Below are 25,333 nucleotides of genomic sequence, written 5' to 3' on the forward strand. Positions count from 1 at the left end.
CATTCAGTGTCCATCACTGCTAGCAGGGAAAACTGTAAATTATGTTGAAGTTACAATAGTGTACCATGCACTACACAACAGTGTAGAACTTGTTCTATGTCTGAATAGTTAACCAGTCTCGTAACTAAAACTGGTTTTTAGAAAAGGTGATTTAAATAAAATTTAAAAATACAAATCTTGACAAAAAGCCTGTACAAATGCATAACTTAAGACTTGAAAACCAGCCTGTAAAAATGTGCAAGTAAAACTTACAACCCACAAATACAGAATTTTAAACTGCGAGATTTGTAAAACTTTGTTCATTAATATAAACAGACATTTACGTCATGGAAGACACAGAAACAAAGTATGGCGCAAGTATTGACCCACACAGGCAAAATGTTTTGTTTCAGAAACTTCAAATTTCCCTTTGCTACAGAAATAAAATGGTAGAAAGAGAAAAATACATAAAAAGAAACTTGGATTGGGAAATTGTTTATGGGAAATTAGAAGAGAACAACAAACTAAGCAAATGCTTTATGAGCATGAGCCTTTAGTCCGACTATAGGCATCTTCAGTCGACAATATAAAATAACAGCTCACCAGTTTGACTTGTGTAACCTCACAACTTCCTTGGTGAACTCTTCTGTCTGATTAGGTACAAAAACGTATGAATCCAAATATCCACATAAATGCTCCTGGGCATCAAAATCTCCAAGTCTGCCTGGAAACGGAGAAGAGCAACATCAACATTTAGAATTAATAAACATCTGTAGTGATTCTACTGTTATACTAGAAACTGTCAATGATCCATGACATCAACCTAAAAGGACACCAGTAACATTTAGAATTAATAAACATCTGTAGTGATTCTACTGTTATACTAGAAACTGTCAGTGATCCATGATATCAACCTAAAAGGACACCAGTAACATTTAGAATTAATAAACATCTGTAGTGATTCTACTGTTATACTAGAAACTGTCAGTGATCCATGACATCAACCTAAAAGGACACCAGTAACATTTAGAATTAATAAACATCTGCAAAGATTCTACTGTTATACTAGAAACTGACAATGATCCATGATATCAACCTAAAAGGACACCAGTAACATTTAGAATTAATAAACATCTGTAGTGATTCTGCTCTTATACTAGAAACTGTCAGTGATCCATGACATCAACCTAAAAGGACACCAGTAACATTTAGAGTTAATAAATATCTGTAGTGATTCTACTGTTATACTAGAAACTGTCAATGATCCATGACATCAACCTAAAAGGACACCAGTAACATTTAGAATTAATAAACATCTGTAGTGATTCTACTGTTATACTAGAAACTGTCAATGATCCATGATATCAACCTAAAAGGACACCAGTAACATTTAGAATTAATAAACATCTGTAAAGATTCTACTGTTATACTAGAAACTGTCAATGATCCATGATATCAACCTAAAAGGACACCAGTAACATTTAGAATTAATAAACATCTGTAGTGATTCTGCTCTTATACTAGAAACTGTCAGTGATCCATGACATCAACCTAAAAGGACACCAGTAACATTTAGAGTTAATAAACATCTGTAGTGATTCTACTGTTATACTAGAAACTGTCAATGATCCATGATATCAACCTAAAAGGACACCAGTAACATTTAGAATTAATAAACATCTGTAGTGATTCTACTGTTATACTAGAAACTGTCAATGATCCATGATATCAACCTAAAAGGACACCAGTAACATTTAGAATTAATAAACATCTGTAGTGATTCTACTGTTATACTAGAAACTGTCAATGATCCATGATATCAACCTAAAAGGACACCAGTAACATTTAGAGTTAATAAACATCTGTAGTGATTCTACTGTTATACTAGAAACTGTCAATGATGCATGACATCAACCTTAAAGGACACCAGTAACATTTAGAGTTAATAAATATCTGTAGTGATTCTACTGTTATACTAGAAACTGTCAATGATCCATGATATCAACCTAAAAGGACACCAGTAACATTAAGAATTCAGAAACATCTGTAGTGATTCTACTGTTATACTAGAAACTGTCAATGATCCATGACATCAACCTTAAAGGACACCAGTAACATTTAGAATTAATAAACATCTGTAGTGATTCTACTGTTATACTAGAAACTGTCAGTGATCCATGATATCAACCTAAAAGGACACCAGTAACATTAAGAATTAATAAACATCTGTAGTGATTCTACTGTTATACTAGAAACTGTCAATGATCCATGACATCAACCTTAAAGGACACCAGTACCATTTAGAGTTAATAAATATCTGTAGTGATTCTACTGTTATACTAGAAACTGTCAATGATCCATGACATCAACCTTAAAGGACACCAGTAACATTTAGAGTTAATAAATATCTGTAGTGATTCTACTGTTATACTAGAAACTGTCAATGATCCATGATATCAACCTAAAAGGACACCAGTAACATTTAGAGTTAATAAATATCTGTAGTGATTCTACTGTTATACTAGAAACTGTCAGTGATCCATGATATCAACCTAAAAGGACACCAGTAACATTAAGAATTAATAAACATCTGTAGTAATTCTACTGTTATACTAGAAACTGTCAATGATCCATGACATCAACCTTAAAGGACACCAGTAACATTTAGAGTTAATAAATATCTGTAGTGATTCTACTGTTATACTAGAAACTGTCAATGATCCATGATATCAACCTAAAAGGACACCAGTAACATTAAGAATTCAGAAACATCTGTAGTGATTCTACTGTTATACTAGAAACTGTCAATGATCCATGACATCAACCTTAAAGGACACCAGTAACATTTAGAATTAATAAACATCTGTAGTGATTCTACTGTTATACTAGAAACTGTCAATGATGCATGACATCAACCTTAAAGGACACCAGTAACATTTAGAGTTAATAAATATCTGTAGTGATTCTACTGTTATACTAGAAACTGTCAATGATCCATGATATCAACCTAAAAGGACACCAGTAACATTAAGAATTCAGAAACATCTGTAGTGATTCTACTGTTATACTAGAAACTGTCAATGATCCATGACATCAACCTTAAAGGACACCAGTAACATTTAGAATTAATAAACATCTGTAGTGATTCTACTGTTATACTAGAAACTGTCAATGATGCATGACATCAACCTAAAAGGACACCAGTAACATTAAGAATTAATAAACATCTGTAGTGATTCTACTGTTATACTAGAAACTGTCAATGATGCATGACATCAACCTAAAAGGACACCAGTAACATTTAGAGTTAATAAACATCTGTAGTGATTCTACTGTTATACTAGAAACTGTCAGTGATCCATGACATCAACCTAAAAGGACACCAGTAACATTTAGAGTTAATAAATATCTGTAGTGATTCTACTGTTATACTAGAAACTGTCAATGATCCATGATATCAACCTAAAAGGACACCAGTAACATTTAGAGTTAATAAACATCTGTAGTGATTGTTACACTAGAAACTGTCAGTGATCCATGACATCAACCTAAAAGGACACCAGTAACATTTAGAGTTAATAAACATCTGTAGTGATTCTACTGTTATACTAGAAACTGTCAATGATCCATGATATCAACCTAAAAGGACACCAGTAACATTTAGAGTTAATAAACATCTGTAGTGATTCTACTGTTATACTAGAAACTAACTCTATCACACAGGTCAGGATGAGATTGCCACCATGTCATCATAATTACCTTGAACTAAGTACGATGCCAATTTGGTACCAACATTAAAAGTACACTGTAACCTGCAAAGAAATAAAAGTAGGGAACTCTGAACAACAATAGTGACTGTAATTACATCTTTATTAACCATAGTAAACTATAGAAAATGTATAACAATTTATCTTTGGGAAAAGGCAATGTAATAACAAATTATCTGTGAGTAATATAGATGTCATAACAAATTACCTGTAGGCATAGTAAATGTAATAACTTATCTGTGAGTAAAATAAATGTAATAACAACTTATCTGTGAGTAAAGTTATGTAATAACAACTTACCTGCGAGTAAAGTAAATGTAACTTATCTATGGGTAAAGTTATGTAATAACAAATTATCTGTGAGCAAAATAAATGTACTAACAACTTAACTGTAGTAGAATAGTGGTGCAACTATTATTGCTCAAGCTAAGGTTCTCATGAGAGGATATGTAATCGTTTGTTTCAGAAAATATGTGTCTGATGAAAACTTCTTAAAAACCTTAGAAAATGTTGCATTTGGTAGTTACTTCCTACGTCATTGTGAGGGTGGGGATAGGGCTTGGAGAGAAGTAAGCATTACATTAACTTATCATTTACATAAACATACCTGTCCTCTAAAATGTCCTTTTTAAGCTGAAGAACATATTGGTACCGAGTATAATCTTCCAACAGCTTTTCTGGTTCTGACACAAAGAACTTGACTTGGAAGAGAAAGAATGCAGAGCCTAAAAAAAATATTAAAATATGTTAATTGAGAGCAAAGTGACAGCAATTTTCCTTTCTTCAAACACCACACTAACAGAACTTAAATAAGATACCATATGTAAGAGTAATCTTGAGAACATTAATGCAGAGCAATTCCTGCTCGTTTCTGAGGTGCTGAATCAAGCAAAACTCCTTCAGAACTACCAATTGTATGGAAGATAGATTCACAGTCTTAACACCAGTAAGAATCAAAACATTAACATAACTGTTTCACCTTTAAATATGTTTGAAATATATCAAACAACTATAGTTTAACACTAGTGTACTCCTAAATACCATAAATCTTAGGGTAGATTTATAACATTATATGTATCATAAGCATTGCTGTACTTTATATTGATTCTTACAGCTTTATGTACTTCAGTATAAAGGTACCACAATCCCTTAAAGAATCACTAAAGTCTCTCCATTAAATCCATTATTTCATTATGAATTTAATTTTGGGGTAATGTTCTAATAAAATACAAAAAAAAAACTAACCAGCAAGAACTTAACAACTAGATCACACCTGTTATTTCTGGTGCAATGTTTATGTTCACCTTAAGCTTTAGATTGTACAGCACCTTGTGTACACAGAACTTATATTTAAGTACTGTATTTTCTTAACAAACATTTAATGGTATGCTGATTTAATACTATTTTATGTAGCAACTACCTCAAATTATAACAAACATGGAAGTTCTATCTCCATGAGGTAAGCAAATATCTCTTTGGAAAGAAAATGATTAATCTTGAGGCATTCTTTGGTATCCTTTCCAAACTGAGAAGAGCTGAAACCATGCTGAGTGGACTGACCAGACAAGTTCATGAGTCATAGTGAAATGAATAAGAAGGTAAACTGATTCACCAGAGGAGAAAATGACAGACAAATATGCTTGGAATGGGTTCCCTTGTGGTTGTGGACAGTAATTACAGTGTACACTGTGTATTGTAAGTATTTGGCTAAGGGCTGTAGCAATGCTAAAGTAGGATGTGTACATAGTATTTACACAGGGGACTACACTGTGACAGAAGCAATTGCCTACACAGTTAGATTCATGTGTATGCACAGTTTAGTAAGTCAGCTTTTAATCAAACACATATTTACCAGTATTGAAACTAGGGTTGGGCGATATATCGAAAATTATTATTATCGCGATAATTTTTTTTCAAGACGATATTTTTTGAGGATTGAACAAATGACGATAATTTCTTGTGAAAGAAATTTGAAATAAATTTTTAAAAAAATTCTCCGTTTTATGTGTAAATGTTATTCTAGCATTCCATGGTTAAGAAAGTTGAAAAGAAATAAAGTTTATCAACTTCATTTACTGACTTTGAACTTCGTAAAAAACCCGTCCTTTACAATATTGACTGTATAGAGAACAAACCTCTGAAAATCAGTAGAGAAATTACCAATTGTGTACGAAAAGTAAGTTGGTACACCTTTCTAATTTCACGAAAGTTAGAGCAAAATACTTTCGAAAAATTCACGCGAAACTTGCATATCGTGCTACATGCAACAAATGTCATGTATAAACAAGGCTCTGGTACACCCATTTATGAATAAACCAGAAGACCATATCTGGTGTTAAGCGGGGGGAAAAGAAAGTATTTTCTAGAATTTCCAAAAAAGGAAAAATTAATATCCTACCATAGTTAGGTGTATAGTAAATAGCCTAACCACTTCATCGGTTACGGATCTCACATAACAACAAAAACACAACTAATTGTATTTTGCGAAGTTGACGTTTTCTACAAGGACATGGAAACAATATTTAACATTAAGTTAATCATGCCTAGTGGCATAAAACATGAGATTAGAAGGTTTACTTTCATAAAGATGGCCATACTGTAGCTATTGGGGCCTTGATATCGTGCTATGGCTGCATGGTATAGCTAGACTCTGCCTCGTATCATGGGGAAAAGATTGTTTTGTTCATGCGGAGGAGTCGGTTGGCTTGAGGTGTGTTTTACTTACCTTAATGTTACAGGGATATTTACCTATACTTTCCTTGAACGTCTTAGATAATATTTCGCATAACTTTACCGATCCTTTACAAACTGACCTAATTAATTCTTGAGTGGAGCCAATATAGTTTACTCCATGAAAAGTTCTTTGGAACCGTGCCAAAAATGTTAACAAACAGGTGTTAGACAGGGGGGTTGTTTGTCAAGGTATTTAGGAAAGAAGCACATGTAGCCTACCGTGATATTTAAGTAGGGTAAACACTGCAGTTGTAAACTGATTGCTAGGCAGTCTTAGGTAGTTTGTTTCATAATATCGAGAGTTTTGTAAGTTAAAACTTTATAAAGATTGTAAGACAGATAAATCTCTTTTTATTTTATCACAAAATATAGCTACTCTAACTTGTCATTTTAGAACTTTCATCAGTTTCGTGACAATTTAAATTCAAAAAGTTAGTCAGTATTTTGAATCCTCAATTGCGAATTTTTATCGCCAGACACGCAAAAATACTAAACTTTTCCGGGGCCTTCGCCCCCTGGACCCCCACAAGGGGTTCACCCGTGACCTCACCGGGGCTCTAAGGCGGGCCCCTGGACCCCACGCCATTATGCTCGGTGTGTTTGCTGCGCGAAAACACCGGTGGGAAATCGGCAGTTTTTAGCGTGTTCGCGAACACGCTAAAAACAACAAGAAAAAATTATCGTAATTATCAAAATATCGCGATAATTTTTGAAGTATTTATTGTCACATTAAAAAGCAAATATCGCCCAACCCTAATTGAAACCACACATAATGTTTGAAGTTGAAAACTTCTACATTTCTACGTTTTTGTTAATAAACTGCACAATAAGGAAGTTCTGGGCCTTTAAGTTAATGAAATTCCCATCTGGAACTACAGCTTTCAGAGGAGAACTTTAAAATGAAGCAAGATACACAACCTCCTTTGTTGGATTATTGAAATTACTCATGAAAGTCATTTGCAAACAAATATTGCTGAAAATATCTCTCTGGTAGGATGAAACAACCTGAAACAACAAAATGGATTCCACCAGATGTTAAAGTCCCTGAATGCCTTTATCATATTTATGCTAATTACAGATTAAATCACCAAAATTACATGATAGAGGAAACATACCTTTCAGCTGTTTTCTGATTGATTTTCTTGGGTCTAGCCATTGCCTCTGTGTCTCTAAGGAGCCTTCACCTTCCACAATCTTCAGACCAAAGTAGTCACTTTCAACCAGGTCCAAGTGCTCAAATACCTTCAACAAGAGCTCCTGACCTCGGGCCCGTCTCTGCAAATTAGTATGGGACACAAGTATTTCATGGTTTACCAGTTTTAACTTTAAATATCAAAATCAGTTACAGTTGAATGCCAATATTTTCAAAGACTTAAAAAAAATGAGTAACGACAAAGATTTAAACTGCGGAAAATACAGTCATAATTAGGAGGGTGTTTTAAAAGCAAGCCAGTTTCTGAACCAGTTTCCATTTCAACAATTTGCTGTTGCTTCTTCTTGTGATTTTATGTATGTTCCTTAACTTCCTTGCTGTTTCATTGTAGACTATAGCAATAATACAAGTTTAAACTCTTTAATCTTTAAATGATCATAGCATGCTTTGTAGAATTGAGCTGGAAGATCGTATCATTCTGCCAAGAACAATGTTTCTCTAGAGACCCTCCAGATTTCCATTATGGAAAAGTATCCTATTTAATATCCCTTCAGGATTTAATTACATGTTTTTCAATGCATTCCACTATTAATGCACTAATTAGTAACACAGTGTATATATCAATGGAACACTATGTTATAAGCTATAATACAGTAGAATAGTTTATACACATGTATGGAACACTTCCCTATCAGAACACAACAGTTTATACAAATAAATGGAACACTACCCTATTAGAACAACAGAACAGTACATACACATAAATGGAACACTGCCCTATAAGAACACAACAGTTTATACACAAAAATGGAACACTACCCTATAAGAACACAACAGTTTATACACATATATGGAACACTACCCTACTGTATAAGAACAGAACAGTTTATTCACCTAAATGGAAAACTACAGTACTCTATAATCTTGAACAGAACAGTTCATACACATAAATGTAACACTACCCTATTAGAACAGAAAAGTTCGTACACACAAATGGAACATTACCCTATGAGAACAGAACAGTTCATACACATAAATGGAACACTACCCTATAAGAAAAGAACATTTTATACACATAAATAGAACACTACCCTATAAGAACAGAACAGTTTATACACATAAATGGAACACTACCCTATAAGAACAGAACAGTTTATGCAAATAAAAGGAACACTACCCTATTTAAACAGATCAGTTGATACACATACTGTAAATGGGACACTATGTTCATATTTAAAAGTGGATACATTTTACATAGTCTTTTGAAGCTCTTGTACATGGACCAGATCATGTTCCACAGCAAGCTATAATGGACTTAGATCCAAGATAGCCTACAATGACAACCTAAGTAACTTTGAACTGGGATACAAAGGCTGATAATAATGGAGGTGCAGAATATAGTTCATTACAGAATAACTTTTGCCCAAAACAACTGTATGCAGGTTTACATTCCTGGTGATGTTCTTTGTGTTAACAAGTTGTAAAGAAGCAGGCAATATAAGCAGTCAGATAGTAATGTTTTATTACAGATATATCATCTGTAATATCACCCATGATAATATAAGGATAACAAGGTATATGAAACTAAAAGTTGATTGCTTAGCACTCTTGTTTGCAAATTCAGTGACTTATAAGCTGAATTATACAGCAATGCCACAGAGTGTATCTCTACTCACATAAGTGTGGGCACAACAACAAAATCATGCCCTGCATCCCATTCAAATTTTCAAAATTGGGAATTTTTTCCCATTCACTTCAATTTCAATTTCTTTATTCCAGTATAAATTACAAAATTTATAAATAGGACACAGTTGGACACAGAGTTGGTGACACTGTTAATTTCCTTCCTCATTTGTTAAATAAAATACCAGAGGGATACAGCTGTGAACCTCTGTAATTTGGAAGATATTATAAAACTTACTGGTTTATATATTTATGAGTGACCCGCTTACCTGTCTCCCCACAACCTTAGCACCGCATTCTACCGTGTCTAGTATGCCCTGGTAATCTTTTAACACTGTGCACCCTCAGTGACCTTCCTTCTCATTCTACCATCCAAAGTGTCTACACGTTTTTCGTATTGGGTAAAATTTTCTTTCGAAATTCGCCTGGATACCTTGGATTTTTTACCTAGAAGTTTCCTTATAGGAGTTCTAGACTTCCAACAACCTTTTACAGCCTGATAAGTATCCTTTTCTTATAGGGAAGGGAGTTTTGAGGGCTGTTTTTTAGTGTGCACTCTCGCCCATGCGTTCCTTTTTTTTGTTAGCGTAACGTTATTTTCTCAGGTAGTAAGTACCGCGAAACTACTTCGTTCGTTCGCCTTTCTCCGCTTTGATACGCGGATAGGCATTTGTTATCTTGTGTACATGTTTTTTTAGCTATTTTACTTCTCCTAAGATGTTTTGCTTGTTTCATGTACTTTTTATGCTAATATGCCACGGAGTATTACGCGGTGCTAAGGTTGTGGGGAGACAGGTAAGCGGGGAACGAAGTAAATAGACAGTACTCTGAAACTTTATCAAGAGTGCAAGTGTATACCTACAGTTCTTCACCTTGGAGGTACTTATAGGGTAGTGTTCCATTTATGTGTAGTAACTATGTACTTCAACTATGATATGGTATCCACTTCACAACTAACGCACAGACTAGTACAGTCAACCAGTGTAACCTGAGAAGTAATGCTCTACAATACTGAGCAGGTTGCTGTATATTTCAGAAGAAATACTCGGGGCTTACAGCTGGCACATTACTACTGTACACATTTGACATATTTCATTAATTGCAAACAAATAGTTTGGAAACAAGAGCCCAAGGGCACTGTGGTTCCTTGCTTGGGGTATATGACAATACACATAATATTATCGAGCAAGATTGGGCTGAAATAGTCCAAGTAATTGTGGTCCTACATGTTCCCATAAAGTAACCAACACTATAGCCAACACTTTTGTGATCACAAAATGTGATCGGATTTTTTATCAAAAGGCACTTTTGAGATCTAAATATGGCGTCGCAAATGTAAGAAATATACGAGACCTACAAGCGTGTCAACAGATATGATAACAATGGTGACCTCAGATGACATGACCTTTAAGTTTCAAAATGTTCCACCACCCCATTCACAACTTGTCCCAAAATATCAACCATGTCACACCCTGGCATTGAGATTTAATTGCATTAAATGTCAAAAAATTAACTTTGAACTTGTATGTAACTTCACACACAAAGGTCACCCGGAGGTCAACCAATTGAAATTTTTGATCAGTGAGACCTAAATAGAGCATGACTGTAAAAAATTCAAACATTTTTTCTTTGCCCATTTTCTCCCCCATAATACTACTTTTTTAACATTAGCTGACCTTTGGTAACCTTGGATCACATGACCGTTAAGTTTGAAAATATTCCTCTATACCATTTGCAACTTGTCCAAAAAAATCAACCTTGTCACACCTTGGCACTGGGAGTTATTGCATTAAATGTGTGAAAATTAACTTTGACCTCCAATAACTTCGCACACGAAGGTCAAATGGGGGTCAACCCATTGACATTTATGATCAGAAGGTACATTTAAAAACTGAAAATAGCATCGAAACTGTAAAAATCCACAAAACACGAAAAGGTCACCAGAGGTCAAATTGAGGTCAAGGGTCAACCAGATGCGGGTCGACAATTGGATTACATTGAAGCAACTCCCAACCCTAACGGACAATTTGTTCTCAAGTGTCGCAAAAATACTACTTTTTTAACATTAATTGACCTTTGGTGACCTTGTATCACATGACCGTTAAGTTTGAAAATATTCCCCTATACCATTTGCAACTACTCCAAAAATATCAACCTTGTCACACCTTGGAACTGGGAGTTATTGCATTAAATGTGTGAAAATTAACTTTGACCTCATATAACTTCGCACACGAAAGTCACACGGGGGTCAACCCATTGACATTTATGATCAGAAGGTACCTTTGACTTCTGAAAATAGCATCAAAACTGTAAAAATCCCTAAAACACTAAAAAGGTCACCAGAGGTCACCAGAGGTCAAATTGAGGTCAAGGGTCACCCAGATGCGGGTCAACAATTGGATTACATTGAAGCAACTCCCAACCCTAACGGACAATTTGTTCTCAAGTTATCGCAAAAATACTAGTTTTTTATCATTAATTGACCTTTGGTGACCTCGGATCACGTGACCGTTAAGTTTGAAAATATTCCCCTATACCATTTGCAACTTGTCTCAAAATATCAACTGTGTAACACCTTGGTACTGGGAGTTATTATACTAAATGTCTGAAAATTAACTTTGACCTCATATAACTTAACATACAAAGGTCACCTTGGGTCAACCCATTGACATTTTTGATTGATGAGACCTAATTTAGAGCATCAAACTATACAAATTCAAACATTTTTTTCTTTGCCCATTTGCTATCCCCAAAATACTAGTTTTTTAACATTAATTGACCTTTGGTGACCTCGGATCACATGACCGTTAAGTTTGAAAATATTCCCCTATACCATTTGCAACTTGTCCAAAAATATCAACCATGTCACACCTTGGAACTGGGAGTTATTGCATTAAATGTCTGAAAATTAACTTTGACCTCGTATAACTTCGCACACGAAGGTCACACGGGGGTCAACCAATTGACATTTTTGATCGGAAGGTACCTTTGAGATCCAAATCTAGCATCAAAACCAAACATTTTCTTTTTTGCTCGTTTCCTCCCAAAATAAGCACATTTTTTCTAATGTGACCTTTGACCTTTTGACCTTGGTTTCAGATGTAGTTTAATCTCCTGATTCCAAAAAACAAAACGAAAAGTCTGTACAACCATCCTAACTCCGACCGAAAAACTTTGAGCCCATATAACTTCGCACATAAAGGTCACACGGGGTCAACCTGATGACATTTATGATCAGAAGGTACCTTTGACATCTGAAAATAGCATCGAAACTGTAACAATCCCCAAAAACATGTAAAGGTCACCAGAGGTCAAATTGAGGTCAAGGGTCACCCAGATGCGGGTCAACAATAGGATAACATTGAGGCAACTCCCAACCCTAACAGACATTTCGTTCTCAAGTTATTGCAAAAATACTAGTTTTTTATCATTAATTGACCTTTGGTGACCTCGGATCACATGACCGTTAAGTTTGAAAATGCTCCCCTAACCAGTTCACAACTTGTCCCAAAATATCAATCTTGTCGCACATTGGCACTGGGAGTTATTGCAGTTTTAATATTTTCGGTTTTTGGACCAGAACTGACCTTTGGTGACCTTTGTGGGCACCAAAAACAATAGGGCACACCTTCTCCATATGGCGGATCTATAGTCCAAGTTTGGCCTCAATCCAACATTCCCTTATTGAGATAGAGCGTACCCAAGCAAGTGTCACAGACGCACACACACACACACATACACACACACATACGCCAACCTGACTGCATAGGTTCCTTTTGCTAAAGCAAGGAACCAAAAATGGATACAACACATTATATCCCCTGAATACACAATTTCAAATTCCTAGCACACTACTTAAGAGGCTATCACCATTTTCTCAGATAGGCTCTGACATTTACCATTTCTGCATATAAGGTCATTTCATTTCTTTACAGTAACTTTTACTCACTATCAAACACTAAAAGTTAGCTGGTTGTGGACAACACTGGGAATCATTTCAGACGGTCTCTTCAACCACACTGACAAACTAATGACTTAAAAGATAAAACACAGACAAGAGGAGTACCCTAGAGACAAGAGGGGTATCCTAGAGGTCAAGGTCAATTACTGCCATAGGACACACAATTTTGGTAACATCCTAGAAACCTTTCAGAATTAGCCTGATCACTGGTTCCATCCATTATACAATAAGGTTAACTATTACCACTAGCAGAGCACTTCTTTGTAATAAATTCTTGTAATTATACCCAATTGAACAAAAGTCACAATACTGTGTGGGTGGAGGACTGAACCTTTCTCTTAATGACTGGAAGTCTGTTTCTGTGCAGCAATGTCCATTGTTCCCTTGGGCCCCCTACAGATTGTGATCATAAAAGTCAGAATAGTGAAGTATACCAGTCGTGTTTCAGCCTCAGTGCAGTCCCTTGTTCAGGTCACCATATTTTATGACAAGCTCTGTTTGTTAGACAGAATAACAGTTATTAACTATAATTATGTTGTAACTTAGAGAGTGAATGAACTAAGGGTGTTATTCAATGCAAATCTTTATTCTTTTCACTGAGACTGGGTAAATTTTTATGTAATTAATAATTCTCTAAATCATACTTATATATCACCACTCTCCCCTACTATATAGAGATATTCAAAGGACTGATGAAGTGAAAAAACGTTTGTAGATCTTGAATCTCAAGGACACCAGTTAACCCAATCAGATTGACTAGAATGCCCCAGATGGGCATACAAACATCTTGAAATATGCTTTGGATCATTCAATGTTCATTCATACATGAGCAACAAAGGTGACTGGGTATTTTATGTTTCATATACTCTGTCAGAAAAAAATGGTATATTATATCACAAAAATTCATGACTTTTTGACAGCTTAAGTATGGGAATCAATCCTCTATGGCCTAGATTTGGTAGCATACTATAGACATGGGTAATAGAGCACTTAAGCCAAGAAAACTACACATTGTATGTAAAGATGTTTTACAAAAGTTGGTGTAGAGTGTATCCGAAAAACAAAAAAGTCCTATAAATTAGCGATGAAGTAGGAAAGTAACAGGAAATGAACTGCCTTAAAGTTGTAAATATTGGTTTCCAAATCATTGCTTACAATTCTTCATAAGAAAAACATTTGTTACACTACAAAATTTGTGATTTTGGTATATATATAACTGTCACAAAACTCAAGTGTCGGTTTGGCAAACCAATGTTGAAATGAGTTTAAATGATATCAACGAAAAATGAAATAACTGCATAATCATATTCATATTCATTCATGTTTGCTTTAGTATTTAGTTTGTTTGCACAAAGTATGAGTTCTATATATCTGATTTATATTAAGCTTTTGCTTTGAAGCTATTTGTTGCTTTTGTTTATCCTTGTCATTTTGTCTCCGCCTTTCCTCCTTTTTTGTTTATGTATTGGTTCATGTTTATTTACATGTCATTTAATCATGACTGGGAGAATAGCAATTCTATCAATATTCTGTAATGCACATGTTATATGTCATTTAATTTTCTATGTATATTCTGTGCCATAATAGGGGAATTAGTCACTTGCATTAATCAGAAAAGTTGTAAGAATGACGAGCATATATGTTATATATCAAAAGGACAAACATGAACCTTGTAATCAAAGCTGAGATCACGAGAAAACTAGTGGCACTGTCTGTCACATGTTATTCAGTATACAGTAGTCTTTAAACATTTAAAGATAATGAGCCCTACCTTTGCTTGAATGACTGGAAACGTGACTATAAACAACGTCAAGAAATTCTTTCCAAAGAATTAATAATCCAATTAATCCTTTATATGTCCGATCGATGCTACTTTAAAAATTTGATAGAACAATTAATCCAGTGAAAAATCAACTAACTGTGAAAAGCCATGAAGACACCATGAACATCACATTCTGTGTTGAACAGCAGACCAGTCATGAAGAATAACCAGACAGTAAGACATCATGAACGCCACATTCTGTGTTGAACAGCAGACCAGCTATGAAGAATAACCGGACAGATAGATACCATGAATGCCACATTCTGTGTTGAACAGCAGACCAGCTATGAAGAATAACCGGAGAGATATAAACCATGAACGTCACATTCTGTGTTGAACAGCAGACCAGCCATGAAGAATAACCAGACTGTTAGACACCATGAATGCCACATTCTGTGTTGAACAGCAGACCAGCTATGAAGAATAACCGGACAGATAGATACCATGAACATCACATTCTGTGTTGAACAGCAGACCAGCCATGAAGAATAACCAGACAATAAGACATCATGAACGCCACATTCTATGTTGAACAGCAGACCTACTATGAAGAATAACCAGACAGATAGACACCATGAACGCCACATTCTGTCTTGAACAGCAGACCAGCTATGAAGAATAACCAGACAGATAGACACCATGAACGCCACATTCTGTGTTGAACAGCAGACCAGCCATGAAGAATAACCAGACAGTAAGACACCATGAACGCCACATTCTGTGTTGAACAGCAGACCAGCTATGAAGAATAACCAGACAGATAGATACCATGAACGCCACATTCTGTGTTGAACAGCAGACCAGCCATGAAGAATAACCAGACAGATAGACACCATGAACGCCACATTCTGTGTTGAACAGCAGACCAGCCATGAAGAATAACCAGACTGTTAGACACCATGAACGTCACATTCTGTGTTGAACAGCAGACCAGCCATGAAGAATAACCAGACAGTAAGACATCATGAACACCACATTCTGTCTTGAACAGCAGACCAGCCATGAAGAATAACCAGACAGATAGACACCATGAACGCCACATTCTGTCTTGAACAGCAGACCAGCCATGAAGAATAACCAGACTGTTAGACACCATGAACGTCACATTCTGTGTTGAACAGCAGACCAGCTATGAAGAATAACCAGACAGTAAGACATCATGAACGCCACATTCTGTGTTGAACAGTAGACCAGCCATGAAGAATAACCAAACTGTTAGACACCATGAATGCCACATTCTGTGTTGAACAGCAGACCAGCTATGAAGAATAACCGGACAGATAGATACCATGAACGTCACATTCTGTGTTGAACAGCAGACCAGCCATGAAGAATAACCGGACAGATAGATACCATGAACGCCACATTCTGTGTTGAACGGCAGACCAGCCATGAAGAATAACCAGACAGATAGACACTATGAACGCCACAATTCTGTGTTGAACAGCAGACCAGCTATGAAGAATAACCAGAGAGTTATAAACCATGAACGTCACATTCTGTGTTGAACAGCAGACCAGCTATGAAGAATAACCAGACTGTTAGACACCATGAATGTCACATTCTGTGCTTCCAGCTTTTCCAAAGTTTCAAACCGATTAATGGCAGTAGCGTTAACAGTTAACATTTTGGGAGTTCCAAGTAAAATTTGATTGAAAGGGCAGGATGGGCAAAAAGAGGGGCAGGACAGGCCCCCCCCCCCCCCCCGTCAAACAGCGAAGCTAAGGCACTGGGCCACCTGCCATCAGATTGTGTAGAACATTCACAAAGTAAAGGCAGTGATATGATCACATCTTTATAAAGTACACAAATAACAGTAGGTCATACAATAAATGCAATTGGTGTTCAATCGGGACACAAGCTTCTTGTAAGGGACGTTAACTTTTCTGGGGGCTTGTGTCCCTAGGACGCAAACTTTTTTGCTCTGGTAACATTAATACTGATAATTGGATCACAAACACTGTGAGGTGAACATTAGTAGTAACAAATAAATTGAAAAGATGGTCAAGGTGATAAAACAGATTTTGTATTACTTTTCACAAAGCATTTTATTTAGGGTAAAAATATAAAAAGATGGTTTCTGATGCTTTACCGATTATTAGTAAAACACTGCCAAAGATCCCATCCATCATTGTCTCATTCTAATATCAAACACCAAATATGTCACCTATCAGTCCTATGTCAAAATCATTGAACACACCACAAGAGAACTCTGTAGTAGGTTACCAGGCGGTCTAGACATGGTACAGCAAGAGTGAAGCTGTTGTGTGGGACAGGTAAGTGAGGAATAACATTGACACAGTTGCAAACTGGTTTGCCATTGACTTATGTATATTTCCTTTAGATTCTACAGTTTCTCACCTCAATTTCAAAACAGTGTTCCGAATCATCCAGAAATATAATCAAACACCTAATTTTCTTCTCCAAACGCTCACGCGCCAGCTCATTGGCTCGTACATTGTATGAACCACTGGTGGTTCGTTGTTTTCTGGACATTCCTCCCAGTCTTGCAATGTTGACGCATTTACCCACGAGAGAATGTAGTCCACTCCTAAGGAATAATAAAGAACCATAAAACCAACAGTACTGGTGATTCCTTGAACAGCAATGTACAGCGCACATTTAAAGTTTACAACACATACAAGATTTTCAATTTCTGATCTGTAATGACATTTGACTGTACAGGACATTTCAACTGCACCGTAAGCAAAAGGTTTCTTTCAATCACTTAAGTAGGCCTATATACTGTAATGTATCCAGTATTATGCTCATCCATCTGAACTTTCAGACACCCAGCTCTGATGACCTCAACAGGACTGACTTCTACAAATGCAAAATGATTCTTCAATCTTGTGCTCCCTCAGAAGTATCGATTCAATAATCTCTGTTTTCCTTAATTTTAATATCAAGTCTACAACCCATTTTATACAAACAGGCCTTCATGGCTGCAGAAATTCCCTCAAGTTTTAGTAAGGTATCAAAAACACACATGGAGACTAACCCATACCTATGAAACATAACAATTGGAAAAGACTATCACATTGTTAAATTGTTTATGCAGTCTTCCAGCAATACAAGTGACTTCATGAAACATAGCAGTTATTAAAATTGACAAAATGTTATCATATCTATTATCTACCAGAAAACCACAAGGATTAGTGATTCCTTGCCACATTCATGAGAACATTTAATACTATGCCCATCCTCTGGAAAATGAAACTGACCTGAAAAAAATTAAAGTGACCCAACTTGGTAGTTTTTGTATTAGAAGGATACCTCTGAAACTGTTTACTTTCCCATGGGCACATTGTACTGTATGGATGAGCAATATATCCTTCGCATTGCATACTCGAACCACTGATCTCTACAGTGCCTTGAACATTTTCACTGCTAAACCCCTAAAGTCGATCTATGTACTACAGTCATTGATCAATGCTTTGATTTGTAAATAATGGCGTTTATGAGGTTTTCAGACTAATGATGACCTGAGACTGAGTGCTACAAATAAAGGCAGGATCTCTGCCTGAACCAGTGAAACCAAGCTTTTAACTTTGAAGTTATAGTGTTTACAAGGTTTTAAGCTTTTCATTTCTGTTGATCTTAGAAACCTCTATTGACCTCAGATGACCTTTCACCTCTACATAACATGATAGGTTGTTTTCAACTCAATAGGGTTACAGAGTAGATTGTAATTACTAAGTACAGTATGAAGATCATTCAAGCTTTAATTTTGGAGTTATTGTGTTTACAAGGTTTCATACGTTGCCTTTTGCTGACCTCAAATCCACTTTGACCTCCATAGAAAACAATAAGGTTCTTGAAATCACTAATATGGGTCCACATACCATGCTTCAAGTAGGGAGTAAAAATATCATGTTTACAAGGTTTCCAGAATTCCCCCCCCCCCCCCTGTTGACTTCCCATGACTTTTGACCTCCACAATATGAGTTCTTTCAGAATTCCCCCCCTGTTGACTTCCCATGACCTTTGACCCCCACAATATGAGTTCTTGTGCGTACAGGACCACATATATTCCTTATGTCTTCTGGCAAGGAATCAAAATGCACTTCCATGAAGAAATGAAGTGATTCAGTTCCTAGCAATAGTGGAGGGACAGGATGAAGAATACAAGTTGCATGTACCAACTATTGCATGCAGTAGATTACCCAATATTAAGTGGGAAAACCCCCCATCTCATGAATGTCTTAAACCATGGCAACGAGAAACAAGTAAAACTGCCCACAGTGACAAAGAAGTAGAGATTTGCCTATAAATACACATTTCAACAGTTTCAAGCTCTTGCACAAAGAGTCACTTCAAGAGAGTTCACACTTACCACTGATTGTCAGTTGTCAAGGAAAATGCTTCTACATTCTAACTGGCAGCTGAACTCCCAGATGAAGAAATAGACAGAAAGAACAGACTTAATACAAAATAGTCTTCACTTCTCTTGGGCTTGTACAAAACCTATGGAAGAGAACAAATGATGTACAAAGAAGGTGAAACAATTACCAGTTAAAAATATACTTTCTCAAAAGACAGCAGTTAAATAACAAATTGAAGCCTTTATATTTTCTTTCTCCTTTCTTTAACTTTTTGTTGTTGCTTCTTTTGCCATTGGTTGCTAGTTTTTTTCCTTGTTAAAGCAGCATTTTGCATCCTTTTCTATGATTTTTCTCAACCTCACTGATTCCACTTTGCCATAATGACATACATAACTAGCTAATCTATTTATATTTTACTTCAAATGGTGGCATAAAAGTCGAAAAATTTGCAACTTTCAACTTTGTTGCTCTCCAAGATATTTTCCGTTGGGAACCCAATAAACCTCGCCCATAATATGAATATTTAAACACTACGAACGTCATTCACAAATACGTAATATAACACCACGCTTGATTTGTCTACAGTCTATATGGCATAACAACTCCCTGGTTGTACCATGGAGGTCTTGAATCTATTTTTAGCAACGGCTCATAACTAAACCTGCATCTCTGATTGGTTGAATTCAAACTAGTGGGTTTGGCGGAATTGTATGCGATTAATTTTAACTGTGGAATTTGTCGAGGACACTCTTCTCATTACCGACATAAATCGTTAATTACTCGCTAATTACCGCTCTTGGCAGGGTGAAACTTGGATGGTATCTTAGTTTGCTGAGTTATGATTGATATATGTAAAAAAATCGATGTATATGCTAAAAAGGTGGAAAAAAGTGACCCAACGCAAAATGCTGCTTTAAGTTATGAAGAGTAAACCAATTTGAAAATTCAGAGCAAAACTACTGCTGAACTAATGCTATAACTGCATGACGCATGTCTCGGCATAAAACTAGCCTTTCTCATTGAACATGAAAAGAGAACACCTTTTCACTAAGTTAACGAAATAAGGCGAACAATGCCACACACACTAGGAAAATGATGTATATCAGTTTGCTGAGTTTTTTATTGTTCAGGTATGTTAGGCATGGTATGTGCAAAAGTGTATTAAGAATTGGAACAATCGCCAAATGTCTTGATCACCAGAATGAAATTCAGTGTCTTCAACACTGGATCAAAGCTATGTGTGTTAAGGTGTCAGAATTATACAAAGTTCAAATGTCTCTAACATTACACCATACGCCAAATGCATTCAACACCAGAATGAAATTCAGTGTCTTCAACATTAGATCAAATTTGTCCTCAACACTAGAGTGAGCCAATCGACCAATATCACCCACATCTGTGTTTTCACACAGAGTTGTGAGGAATCAGGTGAACAAGTCATCATCTCAATGCATTGTGGTTTCCATGATGTAACATGAGCAGTTTTCTTCATGAATCTGATGTAATGTATAGTGATGGTGTACATGTTTACAAGGGTTACACGATTTGACCGCTGACGACCCCAAATGACCTTTGCCCTCCACCGAACACATTAGGCTTCTTTTACACAATGTGGTACTCCTACACACCAAATATGAGGTCTGCCCATGATTCCTTTCTTGAGATATCGTGTTTACAAAGTTTTCACAATTTGACCCCTGGTGACCCCAATGACCTTTAACCTCCACCAAAAAACTAGAGGCTTATTATACTTAATGTAGTACTTCTACACACAAAATATGAAATTGGTCTGACCTTCCCTTCTTGAGAAATCGTGTGTACAAGCTGGGCTGCACAAACGCACTCACTCACACACACACCCACACGCACACAAGCGTACACACACACGCCATCATGAATGCAATGGTTACGATTATCATCAAAACCAAAAACAGCCCAACAGGGCACTATGGTTCCTTGCTTAGTGGAATATTTAAGTGTTGTATGTCATCACCAAATATAATATTTATGCCCACATGTACAAAATATTAACCAACAACTGTATTCCAAGTTAGGATATAATCTGATTTAAAGTTGTGTAGTTGTTGCAATTTTAAAATTGGTCAATAACATTTTGCGTGTAAATGTTCCCAAAAATATTTGGCCCAGACAAAGAGGCTCAAAAATATATTTGAATACCACAAAATGTGGGCTCAAATAGTCCCAAACATATTGGGCCCCACAAATTTTGGCCCAAACAATTTGTCCCATAGTGCATTGAGTTGGAAACTAGAGCAGCAATGCTGCAGTGGCTCAACCCGTCATCTGTGAAAGGACAACCAATTCAGTTGAGGGCTGCCATGACTCTATCTATAGTACAGTGTTGTACAGTGTTGTACGTAAGCACTGTTTAATTTGTTTGGATTACCACTAGAACCCAGATGTTGTGCTTCCCTCACTTCGTTCAAAAAACTTCTGAAAACTCATCTTATGCATCAATTATCCATCAATGTTACCTAATAATTATTTTGTTCATTCGTTTTTCTTTTCTCTTCTCTTTTTCTCTTCTAGCCTTAAGCACCCTTCCAGGTGGACATGCGTGAGTTATAAATAGTGTGACAAACCTAATATGCCAAGGAAGACAACCATGCAACATTTGGTTTTGTCTTGTGTTTAAAAGTCATCTCTTGCAATCTTATGATTATTTATGATATAAAGTATGAACAAAAAGAAACCCATTAAGCCCCACCCATTAATATTCATGAGATGAGAACCAAGAATGATAGGGCACATCTACAGTACTCGTCATTGGGCATCTATCTACCAAGTATCACATTGATCAACTAACTAGTGCTTCTTGAGATCTCGTGTTTGCAAACGGTTGTTGAAAATTTCACATTAAGCTCCACACATCATAAAGATTCATGAGGTAAAATTGTTAAAAAGAACATGTACATACTATGTAGTTACACCACCATACTAAGTTTTAACTCAATTGGACATATCGATGCAGAGATATTGACATGTTAAAAAATTTAATGTTAATGCACACCCACTTGTTAATATTCATGAGATGGGAACCACAAACAACAGGGCACATCTACATATCATGGCCATCTACCTACCAAGTATGACACTGATTCAACTTGTTGAGATATTGTGTTTACAAGCTAGCCATCACACACACACCAGCAAGATCTCTACGGTTACTATGTCTTTGGCATCCTAACCAAAAATGATTTATTAGCACAACATTGGGGAAGGATGTCCTAAGACTCCCTACATGGAAAGGTGATTTCATGTATCGCATGTACCTCAACTCTCCTTTATAAATCCTGCAACCACCCTAGTAGCAATATCTGTAACTTGCTCACCCAAGGAGCTGCTTCATTTAATGCTATTAAAACCAAAAACAGTATAGCCATATATGGTCATTTACTCTGTATAAAAGTGTATATCACAAGACTGACCTTATTAGTATTCAATTTGCAACTGTTTTGTGGCTAATTATAGACAGGATTGCTTTCAGGTTAGTTATTTACCACAAATGTGCTACTTTTCCTTCTAGATCAACAGCAATTCAGTCAGAAGTGTCCCTCCCCCCACACCCCCACCCATCCACTAGCACATATATATAAGTATTGATTAGAGCTCAATTTCATGTGCTTTTCACTGTTAGACTGGCAAACCAGGCATGTCATTGCACAGGTTCACAAACATTAACAGGAAGTAGGAAGTAGTTTTGCCAATTATGAATTATTAAACTGTGTACAAGCTTCCTGATTTAGCCAGATGAATAGAGGAATGATAGCAATTATCTTTTCTCTGATATTTGAACTCACATGTGCAATGTCATAATTCAGTTAGCTACCGTATGGCTCTACCAAGGAAAAGTGCACATTCAAAGAACTGAAAGTACTGCTTTACCCAGAGAAGGGCATTAATGGTGAGGTAGGGAATAGAAAAGAGGTTTGCTCTTCGTACAAATAACTTTTCTGAAAAGTTTGAGTACAGTGAAGATAGAGGCATTAGGTCCATTAAATTGGGGAGGCAAATCAACCTTGCTGTTAATATTCCAATTACACCTGCCAGGTCACTTGAACAAACATCCTTAAGGGTCTGTGATATTTAATGTGTGTAAGCTGAACACTAATAGCAATCTAGGCTTTCTTAAGATTTGAAGCCTCTGATGTAACAATACAAGATTATAACAAAATGGTGTTTCATGCAATTCTGATGGCAGACGAATTCCGATTGCAAACACACCTACTGTAACAGCTTTAAGCATTGAATACCAAACTCTTGCTCAATCACTCATGAGAGAGGAAACTTGGCATAATAAATCTTGTTTCATCTTGAATGCAAGCTAATTAACCATATGAGAACTGCAGAAGTGGGAATAAACTTTTAGGTCCCCCATGTTGGGGTATACAGCATTTATGACTGTAGTTGCACCATACAAAATAGCTCTACAAGTTGTGTACTGAAATGTGAAATACATTAGATCAAGCTAAGTTCTTTAACTCTAGATCAGGAAAACACCCCACATATGACATTGCAAAATACCAAAGTGGAGGTTGCAGAAATCTAAATTTGATTGCAAGAGATAAATTAAGGTTGTGGTTATAAACATATTTACAACGTACTTAGTCCTAATGAACACGGGAAATGTATAAAGTAAAGCAGAAAGTTTGCCTCTGTGAAACTAGTCTAGCTCCTTTGGAACTCTGTCACAGTTCACTTGTACCTGGCAACATTGCACTACAATGGAAGTCACGGTTATTGAAGTTACTTTCACTTACACAACATCTCATTGAACACTTCATTCAAATAGAAATGGTTTGTACTGTATGGTCCTCTAGCCAAACATTAATGTCTCTTTCACTTGAGTGCCTTTATGTCTTTTCAGGATGGCAAAAACAGTCAAAATACAAATCTTCAGACTAGTAGAAGGGTTTCCACACATAAGACCGTATCTCTACCCAGCTGTCAGAAGACCTTATCTCTACCCAGCTCTTGGAGAGTGAGAGATAATCCATGAATCCTTCAGGAGCACTAACAACACTCTCCTTTCACTGAGGTGAGGACAAGGTCACATAAAAGGTTGGTAAGGTCACTGTTGTGTTTATGTTACCCAGATGAGACTCCTCCAGGCAGATAAATTGTACCTCATTATTGTTGCTGCCAGAGGAAGGTTTATAAACAGCCCACAAGCTATGGAGACTCCAGTCTTAATTAGCAGACACCTACAGTAGTAGACAAATCACCAGCAGTAAAAGCTAGAGGTGGAATCAATTGACAATTATACACTTTAAAACAGAATTTATTGATCACATTCAGTTCCAAAAACAAATGTATATCATTCAGCCTAGCAAGTCGAGTTTACTTTCTAAAATGGAATATTTGTAATAGTTTTGAAAACTCTGCGACATTACCAAGTTTCTTTTTTTTACTTACTAACATCAAAACCTTGATAACCTGATATCACCTTTACATGGTGGTTCTTATAAGCTAGATCAATTAGAATGTAAACATGCCACCAAATGAAAAAGGCTGCTTCCATTCATTCTTTTTCCCATAAAAGCTTCCTGTTGTATGTGTTCATTTGAAGCAAAATTAACCTGAACTAACACAGGCAAACCTCCCCCCCCCCCCCACCCTTATCTCCACTGCCTCCCTTCCACAAACCACTTCTGCTTACTGGCCAAAAACAACAATACGGCAAAAACAGTACAGTGTGTGCAGATTTACCCTAATAACATTATGGGAGGGAGATTATAAAACCTTGACACAGATCTGAAAAAACAATACCCCTGTACATAACTATTTGTTTCTTTTTATTACTAAAATCACAATTAATAAGTCCTCCGCTTATTCAAATTTAATGGCTCATGCCACATAATCAACAGCTACTTGAGCGAAAACTATTGA

The 25,333-nt window shown here is 36.2% G+C and overlaps 1 protein-coding gene across 4 annotated transcripts in view; it reads right to left on the reverse strand.

The window, feature by feature from the left end:
• Positions 1-25,333, reverse strand: part of LOC139958378 (tyrosine-protein phosphatase non-receptor type 4-like) — a 94,573-nt gene that overhangs the window by 63,580 nt on the left and 5,660 nt on the right. For all 4 annotated transcript variants that reach the window (XM_071955397.1, XM_071955395.1, XM_071955394.1 and 1 more), the window contains exons 2-7: positions 19,435-19,565; positions 17,460-17,649; positions 7,595-7,754; positions 4,354-4,471; positions 3,739-3,791; positions 583-703 (exon numbers count right to left, since the gene is read on the reverse strand). In XM_071955397.1, the coding sequence (XP_071811498.1) occupies positions 583-703; positions 3,739-3,791; positions 4,354-4,471; positions 7,595-7,754; positions 17,460-17,594 (587 nt within the window). In that variant the 5' untranslated portion in view covers positions 17,595-17,649; positions 19,435-19,565. The remainder of the gene's footprint in view (positions 1-582; positions 704-3,738; positions 3,792-4,353; positions 4,472-7,594; positions 7,755-17,459; positions 17,650-19,434; positions 19,566-25,333) is intronic.

The sequence above is a fragment of the Apostichopus japonicus genome, chromosome 18 (genome assembly GCF_037975245.1).
Source record: "Apostichopus japonicus isolate 1M-3 chromosome 18, ASM3797524v1, whole genome shotgun sequence".
NCBI lineage: Eukaryota > Metazoa > Echinodermata > Holothuroidea > Aspidochirotida > Stichopodidae > Apostichopus > Apostichopus japonicus.